This window comes from Oncorhynchus clarkii, chromosome 6, assembly GCF_045791955.1.
Source record: "Oncorhynchus clarkii lewisi isolate Uvic-CL-2024 chromosome 6, UVic_Ocla_1.0, whole genome shotgun sequence".
Lineage (NCBI taxonomy): Eukaryota > Metazoa > Chordata > Actinopteri > Salmoniformes > Salmonidae > Oncorhynchus > Oncorhynchus clarkii.
Window position 1 is genome coordinate 35,480,905 of NC_092152.1, and position 26,240 is coordinate 35,507,144.

The 26,240-nt window shown below is 42.8% G+C and overlaps 2 protein-coding genes across 5 annotated transcripts in view; one reads left to right on the top strand and one right to left on the bottom strand.

Annotated features, from left to right (window-relative positions):
- The first annotated feature begins 1,667 nt into the window (after window positions 1-1,667).
- On the top strand, window positions 1,668-11,330 carry LOC139411059 (E3 ubiquitin-protein ligase CHFR-like). 3 transcript variants are annotated; one of them, XM_071156858.1, is made up of 18 exons: window positions 1,668-1,800; window positions 2,244-2,379; window positions 3,412-3,511; window positions 4,253-4,362; window positions 4,864-4,923; window positions 5,046-5,258; window positions 5,605-5,739; window positions 5,822-6,011; window positions 6,221-6,375; window positions 6,611-6,773; window positions 6,901-7,079; window positions 7,361-7,462; window positions 7,561-7,644; window positions 8,603-8,673; window positions 8,895-8,982; window positions 9,211-9,318; window positions 9,438-9,510; window positions 10,763-11,330. In XM_071156858.1, exons 2-18 carry the CDS (start codon window positions 2,274-2,276, stop codon window positions 10,803-10,805), a joined length of 1,980 nt encoding a protein of 659 aa, XP_071012959.1. In that variant the 5' UTR covers window positions 1,668-1,800; window positions 2,244-2,273; the 3' UTR covers window positions 10,806-11,330. The 3 variants fall into 3 exon arrangements, with proteins under 3 accessions (XP_071012959.1, XP_071012960.1, XP_071012958.1); XM_071156859.1 differs by having other exon boundaries at window positions 5,647-5,739; XM_071156857.1 differs by having other exon boundaries at window positions 1,687-1,800; window positions 5,569-5,739.
- Window positions 11,331-19,799: 8,469 nt separating this feature from the next.
- LOC139411058 (uncharacterized) overlaps window positions 19,800-26,240 on the bottom strand; it is a 37,819-nt gene continuing 31,378 nt past the window's right edge. For both annotated transcript variants that reach the window (XM_071156855.1, XM_071156854.1), the window contains exons 4-7: window positions 25,990-26,125; window positions 24,235-24,389; window positions 21,613-21,852; window positions 19,800-21,393 (exon numbers count right to left, since the gene is read on the bottom strand). In XM_071156855.1, coding sequence (XP_071012956.1) covers window positions 20,662-21,393; window positions 21,613-21,852; window positions 24,235-24,389; window positions 25,990-26,125 — 1,263 coding nt within the window. In that variant the 3' untranslated portion in view covers window positions 19,800-20,661. The remainder of the gene's footprint in view (window positions 21,394-21,612; window positions 21,853-24,234; window positions 24,390-25,989; window positions 26,126-26,240) is intronic.

A 26,240-nucleotide genomic window follows, 5' to 3' on the forward strand; every position in this document is an offset into this window, starting at 1 on the left:
GGGCCTGGAAATGTACTGGCTTAAGCAGGGGGACACATCTGGCACTGCAGGATTTGAGTCCCTGGCGGCGTAGTGTGTTACTGATGGTAGGCTTTGTTACTTTGGTCCCAGCTCTCTGCAGGTCATTCACTAGGTCCCCCCGTGTGGTTCTGGGATTTTTGCTCACCGTTCTTGTGATCATTTTGACCCCACGGGATGAGATCTTGCGTGGAGCCCCAGATCGAGGGAGATTATCAGTGGTCTTGTATATCTTCCATTTCCTAATAATTGCTCCCACAGTTGATTTCTTCAAACCAAGCTGCCTACCTATTGCAGATTCAGTCTTCCCAGCCTGGTGTCCTTTGATAGCTCTTTGGTCTTGGCCATAGTGGAGTTTGGAGTGTGACTGTTTGAGGTTGTGGACAGGTGTCTTTTATACTGATAACAAGTTCAAACAGGTGCCATTAATACAGGTAATGAGTGGAGGGCAGAGGAGCCTCTTCAAGAAGAAGTTACAGGTCTGTGAGAGCCAGAAATCTTGCTTGTTTGTAGGTGACCAAATCCTTATTTTCCACCAGAATTTGCAAATAAATTCATTAAAAATCCTACAATGTGACTTTCTGGATTTTTTTCCCTCATTTTGTCTGTCATAGTTGAAGTGTACCTATGATGAAAATTACAGGCCTCTTTCATATTTTTAAGTGGGAGAACTTGCACAATTGGTGGCTGACTAAATACTTTTTTGCCCCACTGTATATACTGTATTCTATACTATTCTACGGTATCTTAGTCACTTAATATTTACATATCTGGCATTACTCATCTCATGTGTATATACTGTTTTCTATACTTTTTTACTGCATCTTAGTCCGTTCTGCTCTGACATTGCTTGTCCATATGTTTATAGTTTTAATTCATTCCTACTTAGATTTGTGTGTATTGGGTATACTGTATGTTGTGTAATTTGTTAGATATGACTTGTTAGATATTACTGCACTGTCGGAGCTAGAAGCACAAGCATTCCTGCTTCACCCGCAATAACATCTGCTAATCACGAGTATGTGACAAATAAAATGTGATTTGAACATTCCTTGTCATTCCTACTGCCTCTGATCTGACGGACTCACTAAACACACGTCTGAGTGTCCCTCTGACTATCCTTAAAAAATATATGTATAATAAAGTCATGCCGTCTGGTTTGCTTACTAAAAGGAACTTGAAATTATTTATACTTTTACTTTTGTTACTTAAGTATATTTTAGCAATTACATTTACTTTTGATACTTAAGTACATTTAAAACCAAATACTTTTAGACTTTCACTCAAGTAGTATTTTACTGTGTGACTTTCACTTTTTCCTGAGTCATTTTCTATTAAGGTATCTTTACTTTTACTCAAGTATGACATTTGGGTACTTTTTTCACCACTGGCTGCATGTCGACATCCTAGTGCAACCCTAGCAGCTGCCTCAACCACAACCCTATCCCCCTATTGCCCTCCCCAATTCCAAATTCCCAATGAACCCCTGGTTGAATATGCAGAGTTTTGACATTGGCCTTACAGTATAATTCCACGCAGATGCGTTAGAAAATAAACAAATTAAAGCATTTTTGCAAAGAGTTATGTGATATTAATCTTGTTTTAACAGCTTTTTCCCCCCAGACTACTTTCTCCGCCCCTCCTCCATCAGCTGATGCTTGTAAATACGTTTAGTTGCCAGGAAGTAAACTAATGTGCGTGCCAAGATGGAAAATGAAGGGACAAAACATCTTCAAGCTAAAATAATCGCGCTTTTGAGAGTATAGTAAATCTATTTTCAAGGTAGCTAAATCGTATTATTTCTAGTTTCTAGCACCTGTTAAGCAGTTTGAAAGTTGTTAGCTAGCTAGCTACTAGTAGGCAGCTTTAGCAAAGTTTATTGTTGTTGCATGTCCACCGTTAACTTGTTTTGATGTTTGATTGACTAGCTTCAAGGATGAAATACCCTGCTAATCAAACGTTTTAGCTACATTAGCTACTGTAGTTAGCTTAGCAAGCTAGGCACAGTAACATCTTTATGTTTCTTGTTCTAAACAGGGTGGTTAATTCATTGTATATCCTTCTAAGCTAAGCTAAGCTAGTAGCTAATGTTAGCTACTTAGCTAGCAAGTGCTCCACATTTCTCAACCAGAATAGGGTTCGCTTCTTAGATGACATATTTGCTGCCACCGATTTAAGAAGTGTGTTTGCATTTCTATTGTTCATGATTTGATCTAAAAATATAGCTAGAAGACTGGAACGTATCAGCTTTGAACATGGATATTCATGAAAGAAGTCAACCATGGGGGAAGTTAGTAAAAGTGGACACTGAATCGGAAGTATTGCTTGTCAACAGGGAATGCACTGTCGGGCGAAGAAAAGGTACAATTAACATTCCACACAGTGACATTAACTCACTTCACCATATTGTAGGCTACTTTCTGAAATATATAGAAAGTTCTGTGGTAGGACACTAACTGTTATCTATAAATGATGTAAATATTTAATGAGTTACTAAAATATCTGTTCTAAATATGAATGATTATTGCTCCCACAATAATAGTAATGTGTAAAATATATTCTATAAGGCATGAGGCATAAAAACGAAATATAATCTATGTTGCTTGTTTTGAGGATCTGGTTTATAAATGTCTTGATGTTTGTGACAAAAGACAACATGTCATAGACATGAGAGCCAGGCAGTGTCTGGGCTCTTTAATAAAACCAGTTAATTCAAGGCACAATGCCCAAGGTCACTAAACTTAGACACCTCCTCTGATGATATCAAAGGTGTCTATTGAGAACATGTGTGCAGAATGGTATGTTTTCTTTGTATGGATTTTGCTCAAGGAAAGGTTTAGTCTCTATTATATTGAATTCCAGGAGTCTACTTTCCAATACAAGTGGTCTGAGTTTAATGAGCTAGTATGCTATGCACCATCCAAAATATGGTATAAAGGAAGGGTATAAATATATCAACAATAAATCATCATAATCGTACAATCTCAGTCTAGTAATTTGAGACGCCTCGTGAAAATATCAACTGCCCATTGCCTAAAGACATGTTTTCCTGGTATTTTAAAATGGATCATGAATAAGTCTTAATTGGCCTTGTTTACAGTAACGTGACGTAAACAAAGTAATGCTTTTTACACACGGTATAGCACAACAGCTCCATAAGGGAAAGGGGGATACCTAGTCAGTTGTACAACTGAATGCCTTCCACGGAAATGTCTTCTGCATTTAACCCAACCCCTCTGAATAGGAGATGTACGGGGGGCTGCCTTAATCGACATCATAAGTAGCCTACCATACGAGAACATCTAGCTTATTCAAATCATGCTTAAAATAGTCATCTTAGACGATGTTGTGATTTTCTGTGCATTTTTATGAACCATCGTTTTCTTTCACCAGGCTGTGATCTTTCCTTTCCTGCTAGCAAACTGGTCTCGGGGGATCACTGTAAGATAGTCCAGGATGAGAGATCAGGGTTGGTGTGGCTAGAGGACATGAGGTATGAGGGGGGTCTCTAACAATATTTTTGTTGTGTGTTTTTTTTTTCTTTCTCTTCGGTCCTGTATAGCTTATGGGCTCAATGTAGGCCCATTTTCAAGGCCCGTCTGATCAATTCTGTATGTTTAACAATGCGATAACACGGTAATGTGAAGCATTTTACCTGTTAGCCTAATCAGGCGAAATAGATTTGAACCTGCGTTTTATGTTAGGTTTTATTAGAGAGAAATATGTTATGCAGATTGTCCTGTTTGTTGTGACTGGTCAGTGTATTTAATGGTACATTGAACAGATCTAGGCCTGCACATCACAGTGTAGTCTAATTGTCAGTGTAAAGCAACCAGCTTGGAGGTAATGAGGCGAATGACACTAACCAGTAATTAGAGGTTGTGTTTTACCATGCTCTGAGTCAGCAAAGTATTCTCTACACACATCACTCTAGTGTCCGCGTACACACCCACTGCATTAGGCTATGCATCATTGAGCACAGTGGTAACTCCGTTTTGCTTCTGAATATTGTGGAAACCTCTGCAATGGAAAGACGGAATGCGACAGTGTAGTTACTCAATAGTGTAGGATACCATTCCATCCCTATACATCCCATGAAGAGAAGCTACTATTTAATCAATGCCCTGTTCATTGCTACTATAATAATAACTGCATCCCTAGTCTGGGATTTCTTCCAAGGCTGCTGATAAATCAGTGTTGTTTTTTGTGTTGTGTTTTTTCCCCACCCCTCTAGCACCAATGGTACAGTGATTAACATGTCAAAGCTGGTGAAAAAGCAGGTTCATATGCTGCAGAATGGAGACGTCATCTACTTTGTGTACAGGAAAAACGAGCCAGAGCTAAGTACGTTTTTTTTCCCTATATTGATTGGGGTGTTTCACTCGGTAGTCTCTTTGTTGCTAAACCATAATGTTGGTTTCTCTGTTTTACATCGGTTATATCTCCTTAAGGTAATAACTTCAATTAATTAGTTAAACAAACAGGGAGCACAGTTTAAAAAAAACGTTGGCGTGTGGTAGGCTGTATAAAGAATATAGCGTTTTTCTTAAGTTTCTTCAGAAAGTGTATATAAATCAGTAGTTCATAGTGCATAAATGTCTTTTAGCCACTTGTTTTCCTGTGTATCTTCCGCTGCTGACACCTTGGTTATATAATACATACACAATTAACTTACATAATGTGTGTAAACTGAGTTGGACAAGTAGGTCAGCTAAACTCATTCTTGACCGATCAAAATAAGAGTAATATGTTCCCTTTTTGGGATATTTAATGAATTGTTCATGAAAGTTTGCCTCAACAACTGAGTAAAGTATAAGTATGGTGTGCAATCTTTTGCTCGTACAGATATTGCCTACATATATCAGTCCATAAAACCAGAGAGGACATTCTCACAAGACTTAATTTGTAAGTAGGTAATACCCAAATCAATGTGATGTTTGACTGCGACCTCTGCATCCTTTTCATGAAAAACATTTGTAGGCTCATTAGCTTGTTTGTTGCTTACCACCCTTATCTCATCCTGTCAGGCGACGCCACCAAATGCTCAGATATGCAGCAGAAAGCCCAACCCTGCACTGTTCCAGCAGCAGTGTCTGTGGAGCCATTCCTGGTTGGACCTCCATGGGAACAGCAGGCCTTAGAGGAGCCCCAGCCCTCCACATCCTCCCACCTCCTCCACACCTTCTCCCCCTCCACAGCATGTTCCTCTGCAGCCTCCCTCCTGCACTCCTCTGCCTCAGGTAGGCTTTCCATCTGGCCTGTGCTTGCTCTATATTTTGGTTAATTGTGAAGTCTGCCGCACTCTCCCCCCTCAAATTTTTGAACCAATATAGCATGTCTCCCTTGAATTGTGCCAGCTTTGTTCACTGTCCTTTACCTCTTTCAAAATCCCCAAATTCAAGGGCGGCTCTGGACAACTGATAATATGATAGACTTTATCCGATTTGATCAGACTTATATGGCCACTACTACTCCTGATATTCAAGGATAGGCACCAGTAACTGAATGTGCACCAATCTCGTGGACTTTTGATAATTCTTCGTCTCTCAGGTTCCGAGGGTCCTAAATGTGCTGCATCCTCTGTAGGCAAGGCTGAGGAGCCCAACTCTAACCTTCTCTGCTCAACAGACGTGCGACAGACTGAAGCCCAGAGCAGAGTCCCAATGCTGGAAGAGGGGGACATGGAGCCAGAGAGAAAGAGGAGGAAAACTGACGGTGCTGGTCAGTGTCATTACCTTGTGGGGTCTTGATACTTGGTTGGTGACGCTTGATTGTAACAGTTTTCCTCCTTTTCCTTCCCTAGATAAGAACTATGATTTTGAACTGCCACATACTTCCAGTATTGAGATGGTGGGCCCGGGCCCAGCTAAGGGAACTCTTATCACGGATCTATTGGGAAAAGCTGCCGTGACTGTGGAAGGAGCCACGACTGACAAAATGGAGGAGTCCCTCACCTGTATCATCTGTCAGGACCTACTTCATGACTGTGTCAGGTACAGCAAGACTCTACTACTAAATTAGAAAATAGGCCCACTCCACATTTTCATTGCTTGTGGCTCCTCGCAGAAAATAACTGTTTCAATAAATATAATATATAGACATATAAACAACACACAACATTGTGTAATTCCATTCTGTAAGACAGAAAGCTGCCTCCACTGCATTGTTCATGTTATCATCTCCCCGTGCGTCTCCCAACTAGCCTGCAGCCCTGTATGCACACCTTCTGTGCTGCGTGTTACTCTGGCTGGATGGAGCGCTCGTCTCTCTGCCCTACCTGTCGCTGCCCCGTAGAGAGAATCCGCAAGAACCACATCCTCAACAACCTGGTGGAGGCCTACCTTATCCAGAAACCAGGTTTGTATCCAATCTGCCCTACTCTACCCTTGGACCCTCATTAACACTACTGGGGATGGTCCCCAGCTCTTCCCCCTGTTAAACACAGCATTTTTGCATCTTGTCTTATGTGTTTCTCCTTGTCCTGAATATCTGTACAGGGCTAGCCTATAAAAAAATATGTGGGCCTTTTGTTTGTACCATCTCTTTTTGTGCGTGGATAAACCATTGCAATATTGACCCTGTGTGTCCACAGAGAAGTGTCGCAGTGAGGAGGACCTGAAGAGCATGGACGGCCACAACAAGATAACTCGGGACATGCTGCAGCCAAAGATTGAGCGTTCCTTCTCCGATGAAGAGGGCAGCTCTGATTATCTCTTTGAGCTCTCTGACAATGACAGCGACGCCTCCGATATCAGGTCAGACAAAAGAGTAGCTGTGTGTATGCGTGAGTGTTTGTGGTCTTGTGTGTACAGTGTGTGACTGTGTTTTGTTTTTCTCCCACTGAAACCTTTTCTCCTTGTTCCTGTTGTTGTGTGTCCATAGCCAGCCCTTTGTGATGTGCAGACAGTGTCCAGGCTACAGGAAGGAGGTTAGCCAGGTACTGTGGGCCATAGGGCCAGCTCCTCTAGGACCAGCCCCACCAACTCCTGAGGACAGGGCTGGGAAACCCCTTGGAGAGAGGCCATCAACATCATCAACACGCTCTGACTTCTCCACTACAGGTTACTGAACTGTGCCGAACTGTTGATCACAATAATGGATGACCTTTTTTGTATAGGGATTTTATATCTGATATGTAATCGTTCTACATTGTGTGATCAAATTGTCTATCAAAATGTTGCACTCGCCTGAACACAGAAACGTGTTGGTCAGATGCGCCACAAGCATTCCATCTGCAGATTCTACAACAGTACAGTGTGCACCTTTCAGGGCCTTGCCCCAGACGATATGCATATGTGTCCCACTGAAATGTTTCCCTCTGTGTCCTGTCCTCCTCCTGCAGCACCTCGAGAGTACACGTGTCCTCCTCAGGGCAGCCATGTCATCTGCACCTGCTGCCTGCAGCCCATGCCAGACCGCCGCACCGAACTCTCCTCTCAGCAATGTGAGTGGCCCACAGGCCTGTCAGTCAATGTTAATGGACCAACGGCACGGTTGCCTTGGCTGAATGTGCTGATGGGTGTGGTTCTTTGTGTTGGGCAGGTGTGGCGTGCCAACGGCCCTTCTGCCACATGTACTGGGGCTGCCAGAGGATCGGCTGTCAAGGCTGCCTAGCACGTTTCAATGGTTTGTCTCTGCTCTAGTACTCCTAGTACTGAAGGAAGTTAGAGGTAGTTTTGTTAGCCAACGCTAACTAGCGCTAGCTTAGCGCCAAGACTGGAAGTCTTCGGGCATAGAGCTGTACCTGAAGACTTCCAGTCTTTGCGCTAAGCTAGTTAGCATTGGCTCACGAAATTACCTCTAACTTCCTTCATACCTGATGCAAATACATAACATTTTTATCCACAAGTTCATTGCCAAAATCCCAAACTAAGTTGTAGTACTTAATCGCAAATAAGTTTGTGGAGATTTGTTTAATTGACCTTGGAAAATAACCGGTACAAACTTCACACTGTGCTATTAAACAGCCATCACTAACATTGAGTGGCTGCTGCCAACATACTGACTCAAATCTCTAGCCACTTTCATAATAAAAAATTGGATGTAATAAATGTATCACTAGTCACTTTAAACAATGCCACTTTATATAATGTTTACATACCCTACATTACTCATCTCATATGTATATACTGTACTCTATACCATCTACTGCATCTTGCCTATGCTGCACGGCCATCGCTCATCCATATATTTATATGTACATATTCTTATTCATTCCTTTACACTTGTGTGTGTGTGTGTATATAAGGTAGTTGTTGTGAAATTGTTAGATTACATGTTAGATATTACTGCACGGTCGGAACTAGAAGCACAAGCATTTCGCTACACTCGTATTAACATCTGCTAACCATGTGTGTGTGACCAATAAAATGTGATTTGATGCTTAGTTAACCAGGCCTTTTGGCTGATTTCCAAGGTAACACTATCATTTTGGAAAGTTTGACAATAGTGGTTGCAAATGGAAATTTACCAAGATAGATTTCCTATATTGTCCCTATGTCTTACTCATAATTTGTTACTGTATCACATTGCAGTAGCATGTTTACCAGTATGAGAAATATAATATCCATGTCTTCTTCCACAGAACTCAACCTTACAGACAAATGTCTGGACGGTGTTCTGAACAGCAATAACTATGAATCAGAGATCCTCCAGGTACATCCTTTTTATTCTCCTTGGCTCTAACCATTGGTCTGTCTGGACACCCAGAAACCGTATCTGCACTATTTGGGGTGGTTTCCCAGACAGATTCATCTTAGTCCTGGAGTAAAACACTATTTCAATGACGATTCTCCATTGAACATTCGGACCCTTTACTCAGTACTTTGTTGATGCACGTTTGGTAGCAATTACAGCCTCAAGTCTTCTGCTTACAGAATTACTTGTCAGCCAGAGGGATGTCGTGGAGGGACATGCTACAGGAGGGTCTTCGGGGCCTGCAACAGGGAACCTTCTATCTCTCTGGTCAGTCTTGACACTATCCTCTTCACCTCACATAACTTGAGATTGGAAGCGTTCCAGGTTGCCTTTTTTGCAGTTGCGCAACACTACTGCAAAAACGATAAGCTGGAACGCCACCATTAAGCTTCCCATCTTGAACATGGTTCTAAGTCCTACTGACAGTGCAGAGCATCCTTCCACCTCCCTTTGGAACACACTAGTAACCCTCGCTCTCCAATTTTTCTACCCCAGATTATCGCATCAACAGTAATGCCATAATGTGTTTCTGCTGTGGCCTGCGTGCCTTCAAGGAGCTGGCCTACAAATATAGACAAAACATTCCTGGCTCGGAGCTCCCAGGTGAGAGAGCACTGCCCACAACGACACAGCCTCTAACGACTGTAGACTGCGAGATGGCAATGAACTAGTATATCCAAATGATGAATGAAGCTTTATTTGTTTGGTATTCTTTCCCACAGTTGCTGTGACGTCTCGGCCTGACTGTTATTGGGGACGCAACTGCCGGACTCAAGTAAAGGCACACCACGCCACGTAAGTTACATGTGGCCATTATCTTCTGAATAGGTCTCCACAGTCCAAGCTTACGTGTACCAGTCAATAGTTTGGACACACCTACTTTTTTTTTGTGACTATTTTTTTTTAAACTATTTTCTACATTGTAGAATAATAGTGAAGACACAAACTATGAAATAAAACATTGAATCATGTAATAACCAAAAGTTTTAAACAAATCAAGATATATTTTATATTTGAGATTCTTCAAAGTAGTACCCTTTGCCTTCATGACAGCTTTGCACATGCTTGGCATTCTCTCAACTAGCTCATGAGGTAGTCACCTGGAATGCCTTTAAATTAACAGGTGTGCCTTGTAAATTTGAGGAATTTCTTTCCTTAATGCATTTTGAGCCAATCAGTTGTGTTGTGACAAGGTAAGGGTGGTATACAGAAGCCCTATTTGGTAAAAGACCAAGTCCATATTATGGCAAGAACAGCTCAAATAAGCCAAGAGGAGCGACAATCCATCATTATTTTAAGACATGAAGGTCAGTCAATCCGGAACATTTCAAGAACTTTAAAAGTTTCTTCAAGTTCCATTCGCAAAAACCTTCAAGCGCTATGATGAAACTGGCTCTCATGAAGACCGCCACAGGAAAGGAAGACCCAGAGTTACCTTTTCTGCAGAGGATAAGTTTGTTAGAGTTACCAGCCTTTCACCCCAAATAAATGGAATGCATCCTCGGATGACCTGGCCTCCACAATCACCCTAACTCAACCCAATTGAGATGGTTTGGGATGAGTTGGACCGTGGAGTGAAGGAAAAGCAGCCAACTTCTTCAAGAGTGTTGGAAAAGCATTCCTCATGAAACTGGTTGAGAGAATGCCATGAGTGTGCAAAGCTGTCAAGGCAAAGGGTGGCTACTTTAAAGAATCTCAAATATATTTTCATTTAACACTTTTGGGGTGGTTACTACATTTTTCCATATGTTATTTCATAGTTTTGATGTCTTCACTATTATTCTACAATGTAGAAAATAGTAAAAATGAAATAAAACCCTTGGAATGAGTAGGTGTGTCAACTTTTGACTGATACTGTGTGTATAGTTGTGTGGTCTCTGTTAGAGGCTTCAATGTGGCTGTACATGTATTTTACCAGTAGGGGGCACTGTTGTATCAGCTTGGCCAATAACACCTGCTAGTAGAGGAAAGCTGCAATTACTTCTTCACAGCAGCTCTGGTTCATGATGTGACACATTTGTATTGTTTCCTTTTCACCTTATTGCAGGAAATTCAACCACATATGTGAGCAGACGCGTTTCAAGAGCTGAAGAGCCTTGTGGGTGACCTCTCCAATCACTGGAGCAAAGACTGACTTCCAAGGATCTCCTGTATTACTCTCTGTCTCTATACAAAGTGGTCCTTTTTTTCCTCCCTCCCTTATTAAGCAGCTCTTTGCCCTGAGGAAAAGTGTCTCTCTCTTAGGTAATAACTTGTAGTTCTCTAACAGGTTCTATAGACTTTGTATTTGATTATATGCAGAAATTAGAATCAAACTCTTTTGATAAGACTGGCTAGGTAATGATTAGCCCAGTCTTATAGGCATAGTAGGGTGGGATAGTACTATGCACTCCACACAGTAGGACCGGATTCCCCTATATGATGATGGACTAATATCTTATGGGGAATATGATCAGCACCCTTCATTGCAGTATCATGTTCTTTTGGGTACATGATCATATGACTAGTTTGAGGGATAATTTTGTTTTTTTTAAATACACTGAGAACAATTGAAAATAAGAATTTGTTCTTAACTGACTTGCCTAGTTAAAGAAAGGTAAATATGTGTACTGTTACACACTGGATGAAATGGCATCTTTTGTGACCGTAGCTTAGAAGGCATAAATATATTGATATTAGTAAGCCGTTGACACTTTTTCTATTTCCGTGTGCCTGAGTAGTTGGCACAAAAAAAAAGGATGAATTGATTTTGTTTTTCTCTCTCAATTTATGGTATAGTGCTTTAGATATCTTGGAGAATTCTGTATTTGAAAGCTTCCTACTTTTGTGAAAATACAGCAGCAAATGGTGTTCTAAATAGTATTCATATGTTGGAACCTTCCCCCAAACCTACTAGGTAGAATCACAGCTATGTTGTCTAAAGACTTCATATGCATATATAGACATTGAGGCTTCTTGTGGTTTCTATATCGCTCTCACACACACAAGAAAAAGTATGTGAACCCTTGTAAACACCTGGGTTTCTGCATAAATTGGTCATAACATTTGATCTGATCTTCATCTAGGTCACAACAATAGACAAACACAGTCTGCTTAAACTAACACACAAGCAATTATATATTTTGTCTTTATTGAACACACCGTGTAAACATTCACAGTGCAGGGTGGAAAAAGTATGTGAACCCTTGGATTTAATAACTGGTTGACCCTCCTTTGTCAGCAATAACTTCAACCAAATGTTTTCTGTAGTTGCAGATCAAACCTGCACAATGGTCAGGAGGAATTTTGGACCATTCCTCTTTGCAAAACTGTTTCTGTTCAGCAATATTCTTGGGATGCCTGGTGTGAACTGCTCTCGAGGTCATGCCGCAGCATCTCAATTGGGTTGAGGTCAGGACTCTGACTGGGCCACTCCAGAAGGTGTATTTTCTTCTGTTGAAGCCATTGTTGTTGATTTACTTCTGTGTTTTGGGTCGTTGTCCTGTTGCATCACCCAATAGCATAACATTCTCCAGCAAAATGTCTTGATAAACATGGGAATTCATTTTTTCATCAATGATAGCAAGCTGTCCAGGCCTCGAGGCAGCAAAGCAGCCCCAAACCATGATGCTCCCTCCACCATACTTTACAGTTGGGATTAAGTTTTGATGTTGGTGTGCTGTGCCTTTTTTTTTCTCCTCACATAGTGTTGTGTGTTCCAAACAACTCAACTTTAGTTTCACCTGTTCACAGAATATTTTGCCAGTAAGCGCTGTGGAACATCCAGGTGCACTTTTGCAAACTTCAGATGTGCAGCAATGTTTTAGTTTTTTTGGACAGCAGTGGCTTCTTCCGTGGTGTCCTCCCATGAACACTATTCTTATTTAGTGTTTTATGTTTCGTAGACTCGTCAACAGAGAAGTTAGCATGTTCCAGAGATTTCTGTAAGTCTTTAGCTGACACTAGGATTCTAGAATGCTCAATCATCTTTGCAGGATGGCCACTCCTAGGGAGATTAGCAACAGTGCTGAATTTTCTCCATTTTATAGATAATTTGTGTTACTGTGGACTGATGAACATCAAGGCTTTTAGAGATACTTTTGTAACCCTTTCCAGCTTTATGCAAGTCAACAATTCTTAATCTTAGGTCTTCTGAGATCTCTTTTGTTCAAGGCATGGTTCACATCAGGCAATTCTTCTTGTGAATAACAAACTCAAATTTTGTGAGTGTTTAATAGGGCAAGGCAGCTCCAACCAACATATCCAATCTCGTCTCATTGATTGGACTCCAGGTTAGCTGACTCCAATTAGCTTTTGGAGAAGTCATTAGCCTTGGGATTCACATACTTTTCCCAGCCTACACTGTGAATGTTTAAATTATGTATTCAATATAGAAAATAAAAATACAATGTGTGTGTTATTAGTTTAAGCACACTGTCTATTGTTGTGACTTAGATGAAGATCAGATCAAATTTGATGACCAATTTATGCAGAAATCCAGGTAATTCCAAAGGGTTCACATACTTTTTCTTGCCACTGTATGAATGACAAAGATATTCAGTGGCACCATTTTGAATTCAGACAGCTTCCGCATATTAATAAGACGATGCAATTTGTGTTTATTGGAAAAGGGAGGTTATACTTAGTTTTGGGAAAAGGGGATTTCTGCTGAGTTTCTTTGGATTTCCCGACAAGGGCAAAAAGCCATGTACAAGCTAAGCATAATAGGGCTGAGTGAGAATCCATGGGATAGTTAGTTGTATAGGATTTCAGTTTGTCAGGCGGGGATAATGAGGGTTATGTGTTGAAATGTTGTTTTATCTGAGGCTGGGAAAGGCAGGGGGTGTTCAGTTATATGCTTTGCTCGGGATAATCAACATAAAGCAGATTTATTTCTTTTTTCTTTTAAGTAGTGTATTAGAGAAGCTTTCTCAGCTCTGAACTAGTAGTAACGGCCAATGCAGGTTTTTTTTGTTAGAATGCACAATGGTTTGTTAGACTTGGGTTCAGGGGGGTAGAATTGTTCCTCCTTTTTTGCATTGTTAGGTTAGTGGTGTTGGCTAAACATGTTGATTTAAGCCAACAACTTGATCATACTGGGTGTATCATACTTGTTAGTAAGGATTACTATTCTGTATTGTTTTGCAAGCCCAATTTTGCAGAACCCCCCCCCCTAACGTTTTCAGGTAGTAATATGTTAAACTTGACACTATTCTGCTTTGTATTCCAGTTCATAAGATGAGTACATGTTTTTCGACATGTTGCCGTATTGAAGTGTAACCTTGGAGCATTTTGTATCGATCTTATAACAAAGTTTGTTTATCAGAGTATTTTTTTGTGCGGTGTTTATTGTTTTGGAGAAACAGAGGAACAAGTGCCATGGTTTGGTTAAACCTAAATTGGTGCAAATTTCCTGTAGTAAGTTTTGAGGAAATACTACATTGCCGTTTGAATTCAAACTTGTTTAGGGTGTTTTCACTGTCAGACAAAGTGTTGCATTTACACAGTACTCACTTGTCTCTTACCATTATTAAATGAGTGACCAATCATATGAAAGTCTAATCGGCCCAGTGTCTGCAGACCTTTTAGGCTAGGAAGAATGCCCTGATATACTATTTTCTTATGTGCCCTTTTATATATTGAAAAATAACTTGCGTTGTTAGTAGTGAAGGAAAGTACAGCATTTTGGGGGGAGGGTTGGGGGTATACAGTCATTAAAGTGAAAAGAATTACTTTGCAAGAAATGAAATGAAGAGGTTATTCACTGATCTGTGTAATTAAAAAAAAAAGTTTTGTTATATCAATTGTAAAATTAGATTTTTGTAAATTGTGACATTAAATTACAACATTGATTTAATATGGAAAAAGTAGAATGTCCAAACTGTTAGATCTGTTTACAAGCAAGACTAGCTTTGAGGGTATTTGCTTCTAATTCAGCTCGCACACATTGAATCCCAGCCTAAATGTTCAAATGAGTTATTCAAATTTGTCAATCTGATTGTGGGTTATAGGCATTGCGGGTTTTAAAAGCAATGTTCGCGGAGATCCCATTAACGGTAAACGCTGCATATGTCGGCTCAATCGGAAATTGCCTTTAAAAGCTGCAATGCCCATAACCTGCGATCGGCACCCAACTGTTCTTTTGATGACACACAAGATTACAATTAGGTGGGGATTCAAACAAACACCGATTAATGACCTGTGCACAGCGATAGATTGAAGGCAATTGCCCAAACATTCATGGAGATTAAATTAGCTGTAAAGGCCACAGATGTCTGTCTGCTCAAGCAGATATGACCTTAGTCTATCACAGTTTACTGGTCCTTTGTGTTTGATTCCGGAAAATACGACTTTTTATTCTCGATTACGGCATCTGTTGAGAAACGTCCTTGTGCAATCAATGTGGATGAAACTCGGGATTGGTGCTGTAACTCGACCTACAGTGCATTTGGAAAGTATTCAGACCCCTTGACTTTCCGTATTTTGTTATGTTACGGCCTTATTCTCAAATAGATTTTTTTTTTTAATCCCCCTCAATGACAAAGCGAAAACTGTTAGACATTTTTACAAATGTATTAAAAATAAATAAAAACTGACTCGATTTAAGCTCAGGTGCATCCTGTTTCCCATTCATCATCCAAGAGATGTTTCTACAACTTGGAGTCCACCTGTGGTAAATTCAATTGAATGGACGTGATTTGGAAAGGCTCCACAGTTGACGGTGCATGTCAGAGAAAAAAACCAAGCCATGAGTTTGAAGGAATTGTCTGTAGAGTTCTGAGGCACAGATCTGGGGAAGGATGCCAAAGAATGTCTGCAGCATTGAAGGTCCACAAGAACACAGTGGCCTCCATCGTTCTTAAATGGAATAGACTCTTCCTAGAGCTGGCTTCCTGGCCAAACTGAGCAATCGGGGGAGGAGAGCCTTGGTCAGGGAGGCAGGTGACTCTGTGGAGATGGTTGCCCTTCTGGAAGATTCTCGCAGCACTCCACCAATCAGGCCTTTATGGTAGATGGAAGCCACTCCTCAGTAAAAGGCACATGACAGCCCACTTGGAGTTTGCCAAAAGGCACCTGAAGGACTTTCAGACCATGAGAAACGAGATTCTCGGGTCTGATGAAACCAAGATTGAACTATTTGGCCTGAATGCCAAGTGCCACGTCTGGAGGAAACCTGGCACCATCCCTACGGTGAAGCATGGGGATGTTTTTCCGCAGCGGAGGAAACCTGGCACCATCCCTACGGTGAAGCATGAGGATGTTTTTGTGCAGCAGCGACTGGGAGACTAGTCAGGATCGAGGGAAATAATGAACGGAGCACCTTCCAACAGGACAGCGAGCATAAGCACACAGCCAAGACAACGCAGGGGCAAGTCTCAATGTCCTTGAGTGGCCCGGACTTGAACCCGGTCGAGCATCTGAAAATAGCGATGCTCCCTATCCAACCTGACAGAGCTTGAGAGGATCTGCAGAGAAGAATGGGAGAAACTCCCCAAATTAGGTGTGCCAAGCTTGTAGAGTCATACCCAAGAAGACTCAAGAATGTAAACGCTGCCAAAAGTACTGAAAAGAGTCTAAATACTTATGTAATTGTAATTTCAGTTTATTTGTAATAAATTTGCTATGTCATTATTGGGTATTATGTGTAGGTTGAAGGGGGGAAAAAAACAATAATCCATTTTATAATAAGCCTGTAATGTTACAATGTGAAAATTCAAGGGGTCTGAATACTTTCCGAATGCACTGTACGTAACCTAACGATATACCCTCATCGTGATGACTGTTTAGTGGCAATATTTCCACCCCCGCACCCATGGTTTTTTGCGTGGAGATAAAGGGGGACAAATAATGGGCCCGCTTTCTGCCCGAGGCCCTTAGCTCATGTCTTAAGTCGTGGTTTCCCTGTTGTGGGTTCACACTGTGGCATTCCTGAGAGGCTCAGGCCCTAGCTCAGCACAACCTTCCCCAGCCGGCCGATCCCTCCCCACAGCAGAGCTGAACCTTAATTATTTCTAACAGGAGGATCTGGGCACCCTAAGCCAACAACAGTGCAAACCGCCGATCCGGAATTGGTGTTAAGGAGGCTTTGGGGGGGTGCTTTGCATTCTCTCCGAGAGAAACTATGTATTCTAGGGCAAATATTTACTCACTTTGTGATGGTGTCTGGACCAAGCTGATCTGTACTAACAGTATGACCAGTTAGTAAGTAGAAAAGGGCTGGCCGAGGTAAATTTCATTCTACCTCATGAAATCCCCCCCCAAAGACATTCAGAACAAACCCATCTGTACTTCATTTAATAGATTCTAAGAAGTGGAGGACTGATTGAATGGGCATGTAGAGCAACACTCAAGGCTTGATTCAATCTGTATCGCAGAAGTGCAGTGCTATAACACGATTGAAATATAAAGGTAATTTCCTATTGCGTCAACATCTGCCGTGTTTACCATGAATGCAGTCTCCACAAACATTGCCTTTCAATTTCTATCACAATATAGCGCTGAATGGATTGAGTTACGTTTAATGCAGGGGAACACAACTCTTGCCCTCAGGCGTGAAAGTTACTTTTAAAAAATATATCTGAGGTACCTATACTACATACGTTCATAGACCTGAGCCCTATATGACATATGTCCAGAGCCACGGGAAGTAGGGGTGATGCAGCACTTTTCTAAAATGAAAACTTTACAAAATAATATATTTTTCTTACCAAATTAGTACACTTGCCCTTTATTACCCCTGCCAGTAAGGCGCAGCGGGTTGAGGAGCAATGAAATCTGATTCCTCCGATTGCGTCATCATACCTCCGTTTGAGGAAGATGGCTGATAAAATGTTTCTGTTAGTCATGTTAAAATAAAATACCTATTTATCACAGTTAGAATGACAGTTGAGGTAATTTGTACATGTAGGTAGGGGTGAAGTGTCAATGCATAGAAAACAGTGAGTAGCAGCAGTGTAAAAAATAACAAATGGGGGGGGGTGTAAATGCAAATAGTCTGGTGGCCATTTGATTAATTGTTAAGCAGGTTTATGGCTTGGGAGTAGAAGCTGTTAAGGAGCCTTTTGGTCCTAGACTTGGTACTCCGGTACCACTTGCTGTGCAGTAGCAGAGAAAAGTGTCTATGACTTGGGTGACTGGAGTCTTTGACAATTTCATGGGCTTTCCTCTGACACCGCTTATTATATAGGTCCTGGATTGCAGGAAGCCTGGCCCCAGTGATGTACTGGGCCGTACGCACTACCCTCTGTAGCGCCTTATGATCAGATGCTGAGCAGTTACCATACCAGGCGCTGATGCTCTCGATGGTGCAGCTGTAGAACCTTTTGAGGATCTGGGGACCCATGCGAGATCTTTTCAGTCTCCTGAAAGGGGAAAGGTGTTGTCGTGCCCTCTTCACAACTGTCTTGGTGTGTTTGGACCATGCTAATTAGTTGGTGATGTGGACACCAAGGAACTTTACCCTCGACCCGCTACAGCCCCGTCTGTTAATAGGGTCCTGTTCGACCCGCCTTTTCCTGTAGTCCACGATCATCTCCTTTGTCTTGCTCACATTGAGGGAGAGGTTGTCGTCCTGGCACCACACTGCCAGATCTCTGACCACCTCCCTATAGGCTGTCTCATCGTTGTCGGTGATCAGGCCCACCACTGTGTCGTCAGCAAACTTAATAATGGTGTTGGAGTCGTCGTTTGGCCACAAAGTCGTGGGTGAACAGGGAGTTCAGGAGGGGACCCCGTGTTGAGCATCAGCATGGCATACATTGTTGCCTACCCTTACCACCTGGGGGCGGCCCATCAGGAAGTCCAGGTTCCAATTGCAGAGGGTGTTTAGTCCCAGGGTCCTTAGCTTAGTGATGAGCTTCGTGGGTACTATGGTGAGCTGCCACTGAGCTGTAGTCAATGAACAGCATTCTCATGTAGGTGTTCCTTTTGTCCAGGTGGGAAGGGGCAATGTGGAGTGCTATTGAGATTGCGTCATCTGTGGATCTGTTGGTAGTATACAAATTGGAGTGGGTCTAGGGTATCTGGGAGGATGCTGTTGATGTGAGCCATGACCAGCCTTTCAAAGCACTTCATGGCTACTGACAGTAATCATTTAGGCAGGTTACCTTCGCTTCCTTGGGCACAGGGACTATGATGGTCTGCTTGAAACATGTAGGTATTACAGACTCAGTCAGGGAGAGGTTGAAAATTTCAGACACTTGCCAGTTGGTCCACGCATGCTTTGAGTATACATCCTGGTAATCCGTCTGGCCCCTCGGTTTTGTGAATGTTGACCTGTTTAAAGGTCTTGCTCACATCAGCTACAGAGAGCGTTATCACACAGTTGTCCAGAACAGCTGGTGCTCTCATGCATGTTTTAGTGTTGCTTGCCTCGAAGCGAGCATAAAAGGCATTTGGCTCATCTGGTAGGCTCGCGGCACTGGGCAGCTCACGTTTGGATTTCCCTTTGTAGTCCGTAATAGTTTTCAAGCCCTGCCACATCCGACAAGCGTCAGAGCCGGTGTAGTAGGATTCAATCTTAATCCTGTATTGATGCTTTGCTTGTTTGATGGTTCGTCTGAGAGCATAGTGGGATTTCTTATAAGCGTCTGGATTAGTGTCCTGCTACTTGTAAGCGGCAGCTCTAGCCTTTAGCTCAATGCGGATGTTGCCTGTAATCCATGGCATCTGGTTGTACATACAGTCCCTGTGTGGATGACGTCGTCAATGCACTTATTGATGAAGCCCATGACTGAGGTGGTATACTCCTCAATGACATTGGATGAATCCCAGAACATATTCAAGTCTGTGCTGGTAAAACAGTCCTGTAGCATATGCGTCATCCGACCACTTCCGTATTGATCGAGTCACTGGTACTTCCTGCTTTAGTTTTTGCTTGTAAGCAGGAATCAGGAGGATATAATTATGGTCAGATTTGATAAGTAGAGTGCGGGGAGAGCTTTGTATGCATCTGTGAGTGAAGTAAAGGTGTACAAGTTTTTCTTCGCCCCCTCAGGTTGCACGTGACATGCTGGTAGAAATGAGGTAAAACGGATTTAAGATGCATGACTTGCTACTTACTACTTTCTGCTGACATCAAATGATCAAGAACTGAAGCAGAAATGTATGTAGATAACCTTTATTAAAAGTTCTTTGCACAAACTCCCACCAACCCTCTTTATTTTCTAGGTTACAAATTGCAACATTTATCTTTATAGCTAGTCATATGCTTACTTCTATTGAATGTTAGTTACGGTGGTTGTCACATTTTTTATAATGATCAATTCCCTTTTATATCCCAGCATCAGCCTATGGAATACATGTCGTAGCGTTGAGGTTAATATAATGTGTGATCTATATCATTTGAACACTAGAGGGCACAGAGCAGTAGTATACAGTCCCCATGGAGCTTTGTGGCGCTATTATAATTCAATGCTTCAAGGCCCATGGTTGTCGGACAAAAGGCAGAAGTTGGCACAATGCAGCACAACATCCACAAGCATGAGTGAGCTATTGCGTTGAAAGTGCTTATGTTTAATAATTTGATTTAAAGTATCAAAACGATTAACTGGTACAAAAGTGCTCAGATGAGTTGGGAAATGAAGTGCTCTTGGAAAATACTAGCAAGTTTTCTGTTAACATCCATATTCAATATTATTTCAAGTTTCATTTTTTAAACAAATTATACCGAAGCTGAAAAAGCCTTGGTGTGGTATACAGCATATATTGATGAAGCGGTTTTAACTTGATAAAAAAATATATTGTGGTTACTAGTATGAAAACATCCAATTTGTCACCATGAAGCAACTGACTTCAAGAATGTAGAAATTTCATATAAAAAGTTGATTTCAGTAATCAAAAAGGTAAGTTTTGCATTTGACAAAAGTGGAACTAAAAATAGTTAATTATTGCTTTGCTCGGCCAACCCAGGATTCCATGCTCTGTCCACTCTCCTGTCACATGGGCTGGATGCTGGACTGTCACTGGTCACATCTCCTTGCCCGTCACACTGCATGGCACTGTTGATTGGCTGAGGGAAGGCATCTGGATATGATTGGCTGTACTTTGCACGAAGGCAGACTTTAACTCGGTGGTGTAGGCGGCAGTGGGTGAGTCAGAGGGGTGAGGGAGAGGGTAAGGACTGGTCCCTCCTGAGGCCTGACTCCCCCATGGCCTCCACTCTGACCTCCCCCTCTGGAGGAGGGGGCCGTTGGCTGGGCTCTGGGGGCCAGGGTTGGGGCCTCCACTGGCAGGCTCCTTCCCCTCGTATGGCCCCCGGCTCAGTCCGTTCGGCATGGGGGACTGGCCCAGGTGCTCAGCCAGGACCAGGGGCTGCCGGTCCTCCTCCTCACAGATGGCAAACACAGGGACACTGACGTGGTCGCTCTCCGCTGGGAAATCGCGGGAAATCACACAATGCCCAGCGGGGTTGTTAATGGGCTCGGACGGAGAAGCCTGGAGGTGTTTGCCCCCGGGGGCCTTGGTGCTGTTTGAGGGGCTGGATCCAGAGAGCAGGCCAAAGCAGGGCCCGGTGAAGCGGGAGCGCCGAAGGTTGCTTGTGGAGTTGAGGCGGCGCTGGGCTAGCTGAGTGAAGGGGTACGAGGCGTTACTCATGGAGGAGTCAGAGGCGTTACTGTCGTTCTGGGCCTCCAACTGGGGGTCGGAAAACACCTTCCTGCTGTTCTCCCCACGGCAGTCCGACACAAAGCTGGATGGTAACTGGGGGAACAACATTAGTCAATAATATCCCTCTGCAGTGCAACCCAACATTCATGGTTTATTTATTATGCATCGGAGTAATGAAAAATGTGCTAAACAATAATGGGTAAGAGCGTCTGCTAAATAACCGAGATGTAAATGTAAAGAAATACACTATATGATGGTTGAACTATTATTCAACAGCACTGCTGAATAACCAATAACATAATAGCTACTAACGCTGTCCACCAGCTTAGTGAAGGGACTAGTGGAGTTCCAACTGCACCACTTCTTGTGTAACTGGGGCAGTGGAGGGAGGAAGTCCTGGAAGGTACGAACGCTCCAGGCCCGGGGCCGGGCACAGCTGGCACTGCCATCCTGAGCAGCCCGGGTGTCTGTGGGGGAGGCAGCCGGGTCTGGAGAGGGCCAGTCAGTCACAGGGCCAGGGCCGGTGTCACTGTGTCTCAGGAACCTCTCCCGCTGCCGAGGGGAGAGAGACAACAACCAAATCATAAGGAATTCAAGCAAACCCGGCATGCAGTGTATTTGTGTGCATGTGGAGTAGGCCTACAGTAGTTTGTAAACAGACCGACTTCTTAGTTGGAAAACTGGAAGCATCTGAAAGAGCAGAACCTCTCAAACCCACTGTAGCAATGTTTACACAGTGTCTTAGTTTACCATTTAGTGCCATGGAACACACACACTTCTTATTCTGGAGACTGAAAGCATCTACCTGTGACTATTCTATATTTATTTGACCATGGGAAAAACACTGCTTAAATACAATGTGTGTTTAACTGACTTAAGCCCTCAGGTCAATGGAGTTTTCTCCACCAGTGGCATCAGAGTTTGAATGAGACTCATTCACAAGAAATGATCACTAATAAAAATAGCTTGCTTGTATCAGAGGTCGCATTATATTCAAGTGCTGAATGGCTCCTCCAATCGCCGTTGACCTAAAAGGGCAGCAAGCAAACCATGTAATCCGACATGTAACCCAAAACAAGTCTTGCTTGCCTGGTAGTGGGTGCAGTCAATGATTCCTGGAACCATATTCACAAAGATTCTCAGATAGAACTGCTGATTAAAGGATCAGTTTTGCCTTTTAGATCATAATGAATATGATTATATGGACAGGAAGGACCTACTCTACTACTCTGAGAGTCTTTGGTAATGCGGGCCTAGGGCTATACAGTAGGTGTCTCACTAATAGGAATGGCAGGTCAGAGGTGAAGGGCACATTAGTCACATATCCCCCACTCATTATTCAGCTAGTTAATCAGGATAGGGGGAAGGTTTGTGGTAAGGTTTTGAGGGGGGGGGGGGTTAGCGGTTGCTCCTCTCAGAAAGAACCAGATAATCCTTATACAGAATCACTCACAGCTCGCTTAGTCTAGACAAGAATTAGGAAGGTTTTAAATGAAGTACCCTGCTCACCACAAAAGCCCCCCACACAATGGCAACTTGTTGCAGTTTGGGCAAAAAGGTGGAGGATAAGCCCCCCAGATGTGAAACAGAGCCCCTTATTACCCCCCACACCTAGTCTCAGAAATCCTAGACCTAGGGCACCAGCACTAGGTCTGGGGATCATTTTCTTGGCCATTCCGGGAGAGTGCTCTTCAGACACACAACTCTTCCAACAAATCACAAGTTTGTGTAGGCGGGGCTTAAAATGCGGCGGGAATTGAGCGTGAAAAATAATCTCATCGGAAACATGACAGTTAGACACAGTGCAAACACAGATATCTGGGCTCATTTTTGCCACAGTCAGTCAGTGGGTGTTAGCTTGTATTGCTAACATTAACTGTCATGGTGCATGCAAACTACTCACCTGAAAAATACACTAAAATAAAATATTTTACATAAGCGTAATATTGGTTAACCCAGAACTAAAGTCCTGTTTAAATGCTCGATTAAGTTCTGGGTCCATACGCGTTAAGAGGAGAGAGAACGAGGATCGGAACAGAATGAAGAGCTCCACCATCTCTCTTTTCCAGTTAAGTGCAAGTTTATAGGCCAAATGTCCCCTCTCCTTCTTAAATTCTAAAGATGATAAAACGTGTGAAATTGTGATTTGTCCAAATAACCAATGACGAAAAACACAAGCACTGGAACTAATACTGCCTGTGATCTCACACATCCCGTTGTATCATGACTGATCTAAGGTACCATTTATGTTCATGTCGTTTTTCCACGAGAAATTAATGCGAGTTCCATCTCGCTAGTTACATAAACGGATAAGGCTCTGGACAGATTTCCTGTGCGAGTCCTTTCAATCATCAGTCTGAACAAATATGTACATACACACAATCTGCACAAAAAGGCAAATTAACATGTACACATACAGACCACACACACAGCAATGCACCACAGCGCGCATGAACACACACACACTCACACACAGAGAGAGAGAGAGAATTGGAGCTGGGAAACTGGCTTCTCAGATAATACATCCATTAGGCTAGGCTGCAGGAAAGCAAGCCAGCTTCCTAATAGCTGCCAGGCCTGCCTTATGCCAACTCTTATTCCAATAGAGCACAAGCAAAAATGCTGTGTCAAACCGTATCCTACCGCCAATCTCCTGCCACTGTGTTTCTATACCCTGACACCTCGACCACCAGGCGGTGAGGTTCATAGCTATTACCAGCAGAGGGTTGCTGATTCAAGGAAAAAATACTTGGCAGGATGTAGCCTTCTGCCTTGGTGTCACCCACCCCTAGAGCGGGTCCTAGCCTGGGTTCTCTCTACTGCCTGGGTGTCACCCCTAGAAGAGGGCACCACCATGGGTCCTAGCCTGGGTTCCCTCTACTGCCTTGGCACCACTGTGAGTCCTCAACTGGGTTACCTTGCCTCGCTCCTTACCGTGTGGGCCGAGAACGGCATTCTGCTGCTTGGACTAGGCACAGACGAAATGATAAACACCTCATCTGTCCCCAAGTCCAATTCCGTGAGACCATTGGATGAGAGGTCCACTTCAGCATGCTGGGACATATCACCACCAACACTGCCTGGTGAACCTAGGAAAGAAACGGGAAAGTGGTTTTATTAATCACTTACTTGTATGGTGATAGCCTACAATTAAAACATTGAAGGCACAACAGTCAGATGTATTGCACCTTAGCTTATGATAATTTCCACTGCTTGTCCCTAAAAGAGCACTAGAAATGGAATGTTACAGATTGGTCTCCATAGGCTACTGTAAATTACTGCACTGTGCACCCAGTACACTGTGAAGCCACTGTACTTGTCCACTCATATTCCTGTTAACTCATAGTGACATGGTTGAACTCAGCGAGAGGAGAAACATGATGTTCCCAATGCTCCCACGCTGTTATATAGGTTAAATGTCACGACCTGTAAATCTCTCTGTGGGATCAGCTACAATGAGCGAGAATTTGGATTGTTCTGGGATAAACCCAGTGTTACGCCAAAATGAAAGCAATTTTCCATTGAGACTTCTAAATGCTGCATCTCCCATTCACTCAGCTACATCCACTACGAGCTGGCCTTGCATATTCCCACACAATCTGATCAACTTTTATAAGAGAAGAAATACACTCAAATGACTCCAGGAAGATACTATGTGGACAGTGCAATGTTGCAGCCAACTTCCTTTCATATAGATGATTGATTAAATACTGTATATGCAGCTACTGAGCACACAGAATACCTTAATGATTTCACATATTATGAGCTGTATTGGTGAATTTTACTACACAACGTTTCTTCTATGCACCTGTATTAGACATGACTTCAGATGTGAAACAGTTTTTGTTTGACATATTTTTGGCTATCATTCAGGTGTCAAAATAATTTTGCTCCGGGGTCCGCATTCAGTATTCAACAAAGTTTGGAGGGACGCACTGACATTTAAAAAAATATTTCCTCGCTGTCAAAATTTGCGAAGAAAATGTCAGATTTTGGAATTTTCGATGCTCCCCGACTGTCTAGCTTTCATTTCGGTGATTATTAGCAAGCTGGAAACAGTCAAGAAACTGTATGAATGTAGGTCCATTATAATTTCTCCATAATTTACATTTGGTTTTAGTCATTTTTAAGTATATCGAGTTTATTTTCCCCCCCACCTCAATTTGATTTATTTTTTAAAATAATAAATTAAAACCACCCACGGGCCAGATTGGACCCCCTCACGGGATGTATGTTTTACACCCGATTAGAGCTATTCTATGGCCATAACACCATGAGATAATTCAGTATGTGGTAGAATCCTGGCAGCTCTATTACTGTGTGTTGGAGATCTGATAGTCAGACCCGGTGTACCATTTTTCTGTCATAGTTTCAGAGCGTAATGAAATAAGTGTCCCATTTACGCTGAACATGTAAATTCAGTTTAGGGGCAGATAAAGTCATTGTCAGCCAGGTTGGAACCAGACCAAACACCCCAGCGGTACCCCTCGATCATGGAGAGAGAAAGAGAGGGGGCGCAGGGCAGGGGGAGCGAGGGGGATTGACTAGACTAGGCTAGGCGGCTGGAGCACAAGCAGAGAGGGAAAAACAGGGGAGTGTTAGAGGGAGAGAGAAAGTAGATGGCGTGTGTGTGTTTTGTGTGTGTGTGCGCACGTGTGCATGTGAGCCCGCCCACTTGTGAATACCCACCTCTGTGTGTGAGGCTGAGAGAGTGGTTGTTGTTGTCGTTCTCTGCAGGGCAAGGGACCTCCAGGCCGGGCTGATTAGGAGCCACCAGCTGCAGCTCACGGACATCAGCTCCAGAGTTCTGCACTCCCTCCTGTACCTACAGCAGCCAGTACAGTTTAGTGCCAGTAAGTACTACTACACATGCCTACCACCTCACATACACCAACGGAGTAGGGCTGCACAGCACTATGAAAAACAGCCATATGAACTGA